Source organism: Solenopsis invicta, chromosome 11, assembly GCF_016802725.1.
Source record: "Solenopsis invicta isolate M01_SB chromosome 11, UNIL_Sinv_3.0, whole genome shotgun sequence".
Taxonomy (NCBI): Eukaryota; Metazoa; Arthropoda; class Insecta; order Hymenoptera; family Formicidae; genus Solenopsis; species Solenopsis invicta.
Window position 1 is genome coordinate 6,925,115 of NC_052674.1, and position 6,000 is coordinate 6,931,114.

At 33.0% G+C, this 6,000-nt stretch overlaps 1 protein-coding gene across 2 annotated transcripts; it reads left to right on the forward strand.

Moving 5' to 3' along the window:
• Window positions 1-3,099: 3,099 nt before the first annotated feature.
• LOC105200723 (dehydrodolichyl diphosphate synthase complex subunit DHDDS-like) lies at window positions 3,100-5,520 on the forward strand. 2 transcript variants are annotated; one of them, XM_026132512.2, is made up of 5 exons: window positions 3,104-3,731; window positions 3,804-3,965; window positions 4,200-4,348; window positions 4,507-4,685; window positions 4,787-5,520. In XM_026132512.2, exons 1-5 carry the CDS (start codon window positions 3,571-3,573, stop codon window positions 5,009-5,011), a joined length of 876 nt encoding a protein of 291 aa, XP_025988297.2. In that variant the 5' UTR covers window positions 3,104-3,570; the 3' UTR covers window positions 5,012-5,520. The 2 variants fall into 2 exon arrangements, with proteins under 2 accessions (XP_039311022.1, XP_025988297.2); XM_039455088.1 differs by having other exon boundaries at window positions 3,100-3,965.
• Window positions 5,521-6,000: the final 480 nt, after the last annotated feature.

Genomic DNA, 6,000 nt, shown 5'->3' on the forward strand with positions numbered 1-6,000 from the left:
TTCAAACGTACCTGTAACAATATTTATTCCGATACTTTATATTGGATGAAGAAATTTATTATTTTCATCATGTTTTTGTTAGATATTTCAGAAAGATGTCGCGTTTAATAATCAGATTATTATTTAAATTGAAACATCAATAATTAGACTGATATTTTCCAATTTAATTAATTTATTTCTTTATTTAATAATTATATTCATATTTTCCAATTTAAATTGAATATTTTGATTGCGCAAATAATTATTTTCCAACCAATAATTATTTAATAAGAAAAATAATATTATTCATGTACACGCGTTATCTATCACTCTGTAGCTGTTCTGAAAGATACGATTGCTTGTAGTATTATTATTATTTCAAGTAGTAACATGAAATAGCCAGAGTCCCCGCTGCGTCCTAACAAGTTCTTCCCGAAATCTCAAGGCTTGATGGCTTAAAAATCACACAGGTAGGACGGAATTTAAAATTCTGCTTGTACATTTTACTGAATGAATAAATTATAAGACAAAAGAAAAGAAAAGAGAGAAAAAGACGATATGCATTCATCATCTTTTTACGAAAAATGTACAAATATTTTACGTTTCATCCTGAAGTAAATATGAATTGAAAACTAACTGAATAAACAATCTATTTGTATTTCATTGAATTATTTTTTTTATTTTAATTAACACACTACTTTCTAGGTAAAAGGTTTCGTTTACAATATACGGCGCCGCAAGTGAACGCATTATATGTCACGCGTTAAACGATCGATATTTCAATAGTGTAGCTTTAAATCTTCGTTTTGCAATCGAGTCTTTCACCGACTCGACCATCTGCACGGTTCTCTTATTACGCGGCCCTACATGCATCAGGAAGAATGATTGCAACAATTAACGCGCACTGGTTGCGTTTCATCAGTTAAGAGGGGCGTACTATTGCCCGAGTTAATGTCGGGATCTTAATTCACCCGCGACATGTCCTTTTACGTCAGAGCGGTTGTTGGTAATTTATATAAAATGCTCTAAAACCAGATTCAATTAAATATTCCTTTTACAAATAAAGCAACCAAAAAAAATTTACTAACTCTTTCGACTTAGCCGAATTACTTTGGCAATTTGATGATATCCCGAAATATCACACACGGAAAGAACGGTTGTTGAAACATCGAAAAATTTAACTCTAAAAATATAGTTCTGAAAATAATTTCGTTGGATTATTAAAATAATTATGAAATTCATTATAACAAGCAATGCTGCAAAGTGTTTTGATACTCCGGCAATCAGTTTAAGCGTCCCACATAATTATTTTACTACTCTACCAAAATTATTTTCAGATCTGTGTATTCAGTTAAATTTTTAGATACTTTAGCAGCATCGTTCTTACCATGCAACTAATACTACTTGTCGCTCTGATATCACAACACCGACATTTTGTTCCTGATTACAAATTTCTTATAGCATGTTTTGGGCGTGAATCGTTTAAAATCTTGACAGGAATTAAAATATATGCGCGTTTCGGGTGGCACATTGATAAGCTGTTCCGATATGCACGTGAATTTTTCAACGCTTCATCGATCTTCGTTTGGAAACTCCCTCGACTCACTTTGCAATTTACTAATTGCTGCTCTTAATTAAGATCCAAGCATCGCTCATAGCATAGCTACTAAGATTGATGGCAGATCGAAGCAATTTTTGTTACATATTTAAACCGTTAGAACTTTATCTTTACAATTTTTTCATCTACTGTCATTGAAGATTTATGAAAGGCCAAACGGCTGTGTGATACATCAAAAAGTGGTTCAAGTCGACGCATTAATGAATGCGATTGATACTGAGGTTTACACAGCGTTTGCCGTGGGCCCGGCATTTTTTTGCCAGATTACATGGCATTACTTACTTATCGTCCGTATTATTCCAAACATCACGTCATCTTTTCTGCGCACCTGGCCAATTAAATGCGCGGTCCACCCCGCCCTGCTCGCATTGTAATCGGAACGATGTCGGGTAGAAATTGAACGAGAAGCGCACACGGCACTTTCGATAACGCCCGGACATTACTCAGCCCGAAGCAGGTTTATGGGTGACAGTTCTCGGTGGCCGCGCTTCTCCTCCGCTGGCTGTTCACGCGAATCGATCGATCGTTTTCAGAAGTATGTTACCCACCGCGATAACGGCCTAAAAGCACATTAAATAACCTTAAATTCAATTAACGAATACACCCAGCAAGCCAGTCAAATAATCGTTGCCATGTTCGCGAAGATTCCAAGTAATTATGCGTCCCATTCTTAGCTCTTGTCTCCTTTGCGCAAACCTGCGGGGCCGCCCGCGACGCTCGCACCGCCCGCTGCTCATAAATCTACATTTTTGCGCGTACGTGTGTGCGCGTACACATATATATTTGTGATATGTGTATGTATATACATAGATACACATCTTATACGTATCTTATATGTATATGCATATTCATGTACCGTATGCAGTTTTTTTTTTTGTAAAGCAAAGTTGCGATTGATTAATTGGTGTATATTAAAAAACTTGCCTTATTTATTCTCTTATTTCACAATTTGCAGATAGCGCATGCACGCATTATGCTAGCCGCAGACAATCCAATGATCGTACAGTTTTTCTGCGATCCACGAATTGTGGAAGTGAGAGATTGATATATATATAATGTAATACATATACACCGTAATGTTGTTACAGCTTTTAATCGATAATTGCAATATAGGTTGCGTTCCGAAATTTACTGCCAATACTTGCACTTTTTGTATTCGGTATCTTTGTTGTTTCTCTCTCTCTCTCTCTTTCTCACACACACACACACACACACACACACACACACACACACACACGTTTAAACATATATTTATCTTATTTCAAGTGCAAAAATTTCTAGAATTTTCAAGCAATGCGAACCAATCTTAATTACATATATGGAACAGTCGTCTAAACATTTTGATTAGTTTAATTAATTGCTCTTACTTGACGCTGTTAATGAAAACGCTGAAAAATAAAGTTCAACTATCTTTCACAACCGCGCTTTATAACCAGTAACAGCTTACAACTATATCGTTTAACATTTTATAAATATTTACTATCACGTTTATGCAATTATACCGTAACTCTTAAGATCCAACCATTGGTATTACGTTATTCCATTAATTTCTGTCCATGGAAGTTACGAAAAAAATTAAATTAAATTACAATACATTTTATTAAAAAAAAAGTACAGACACTTGTTTTAAAAATGTAAAATATATTTAAATTACTTTAAATAATTGAAAAAATGATTAGACACAAAATTATATATTATCATAATTTTATATAGGTTTGTACATTCGAATTAAAAAGAATGCGGAAACAACGTGGAAGCTACATCGTAAATAATCTTTAAGTGTTGTAGGAAGAGGAAGACGACGATTAACAGCTGATATAGCTGATATTGTATTAATGAGCGTTATGAATATAAGGCACTCAGCGACTACTACTGACTGTAATATAACATAGTAAATTTGACAGAGAAGTTCAACGAATAATTCGTTCAAGGTAGATTGTATTTTTGTAGGTGAAATTCGTAATCTAATACATATGTCGTGGATAACGAAGTGTAACTTGAACTGGCTGCAACTCCTGACTCTAAGGATCATAAAGACCGGAAATGTTCCCAGGCATGTGGCGTTTATCATGGATGGTAACAGACGTTACGCGAATAAACAGAACGTGGCAAAAAAGGAAGTATATTCCAAGGGGTATGCATCTTTAAAACGAAAGTTTGCAAATACGCTAGTCTGTATTTGTGTTATATATTTTATTTGCGACAGGTTTAAAAAACTTTTTGAAATGTTGGGTTGGTGCGTGTATCTTGGAATTAAAGAGGTCACAGTTTATGCTTTTAGCATAGATAACTTTAAACGTAGCAAAGAGGAAGTTGACGAGCTCATGAACCTTAATAGGCAGAAGCTTAACAGTCTCTTACAAAATATGTATGTATTTTAAATCAAGCGTTACGTTGCGGCACAATTTTAAATCTCGTTATGTGTATATTCCCAAGCATCAAGTTACAGTTATATAAATGTTAGTTGTAATTTTTCACTCAAAAGTAACTTTTGAGTGGATAATAACACATTCGTTATATAACAGTTACGCTGTTGAGTGGGAAATTATAACTAACATTTATACATATAACTGTAACTTCATATTTGCTGGGTAATTTCTAGGGATTCATTGATGGTTGCTGGAGTGTGCATTCGTGTGATTGGAAATTTGTCCTTGATTCCAGAAGATATAAACCGATTAATCGCTCAAATTATGATTAAAACTAAGGATAATAATAAAGGATTTTTAAATCTTGCTATCTCTTATACATGTAAGTATATGATCATCATAAATCATATTTATATATATTTATGTACTTACTTTTATATTTTATATTAATTAATGTAAATGAAAACTTACATTATCTTCCAATGTTAATAGATACATAATTTAGAAATATATTTTTTTACATTTTTTTAATCTCTGCAGCAAGAGATGAACTTACCCATGCAATTAAAGATATAGCAACGGGTGTAAAAAATACTGAAATTTTGCCAGAAGATATTACTGAAGATTTGATTTCTGATTGTTTGTACCTATCCTCAAGTCCAGATTTATTGATTCGTACTTCCGGAGAAGTTCGACTTAGTGACTTCCTCATGTGGCAAGTAAGAGAACGTATTTCATTCTTGTGACTAAAATATATATTTCTTTTCGTAACTTATCAAAGCAAATCTGCATTTAAATAATTTTACCAAATTTCTTTTAGCTTTCCAATGCTTGCCTCTACTTTACTGATACATTATGGCCTGATATCAGTATATGGAATTTGCTCGGTGCAGTCTTTTATTATCAAAAATGTTATTCTGACTTGCAAAAACTTAAAAACAATTCGAAAACAATAGCGCCTAACAGTAGAACATCCAAGTACATTGCTAAGTTCTACTGTGAACGTGAAATTACGATCGAAAATATGTATCAATCAACAGCTTAATCTTAAAAACAAATGAATTTTTTTCTAGTATCAGTGAAATATGCTGAAAATCTATTGTATATGCCTAGAGTTTTATTTTAAATCAACTTTCCCTTGTAGTAGAATTTTTTCTCAATTTTATTCTATTTTGTGACTTAATGTTGACCAATTAAATTATTACAATAATTAAATGTTATTATGTCTTTATCAGCAAAATTAATGGTAAATTTACAGACATTTGATATTTATATAATTATAAAAGAAACTAATTATAAAAGAAACTACTTAATTAACCAATTAAACAAAGACAATTATATGGAAACTAATATCAACGTTTGTACAAGTATTTGTTCTATTTTTTATAATTTTGTAAACTCAGGGAAATAATTACAGATACTTTCAGTCACGTAAGATATTTTAAAAAATAAATAAAAATTATTAAAGGATTAATTGTCTTTTGTTTAATATAAACTGAACATGATATTATATCTGAATATTGAAATACTTGAACAATAAAACAATTACCAAAATTTTCATTTTCTCTATTTTTGTATCTCCGCTGATCAAGTCCCGAGAGAAAAGCGCGTCGAGGTCCCTTGCATTATCCTTCTTCATTCAATTACTGTCACTAACCCTGAACAAGTAAACTTTCGAGAAACGTCCAAGCTTAGAAGATCGGTTTAAAAGTAAAAAATAAGGACATAGGAAAATCGATCGACGTGCAAGGATGGTAACTCGCATTTTGATGACAAATTTATGTAATGAAGAAAATGATGGAGCGGCCTTCTTATCATATACAAAGAAATGTGGAACAACTTAACGACCGTGAGACATTTGAAATTGGATCGGGGAAGAGAGAAATTCAACTACCTAGTTTGATTAAAAGCTAACAGCGAGATTCCCCGTCAGCGATGCTGCCTCGTTCTTCGGATGCATAACGATGCTAGACTTATGCCCCGGCGGGAGCTAAGGATCTTCGAACGAACGTACGCTCCGTTAATTTCGTGTGT

Excerpts from the sequence above, each read along its gene's own strand:
- LOC105200723 (XM_039455088.1), top strand. The coding sequence starts at position 3,571 with ATGTCGTGGATAACGAAGTGTAACTTGAACTGGCTGCAACTCCTGACT. Across the intron at positions 3,966-4,199 it reads AACAGTCTCTTACAAAATAT|GGATTCATTGATGGTTGCTG; the intron begins GTATGTATTTTA and ends GGTAATTTCTAG. Across the intron at positions 4,349-4,506 it reads TCTTGCTATCTCTTATACAT|CAAGAGATGAACTTACCCAT; the intron begins GTAAGTATATGA and ends TAATCTCTGCAG.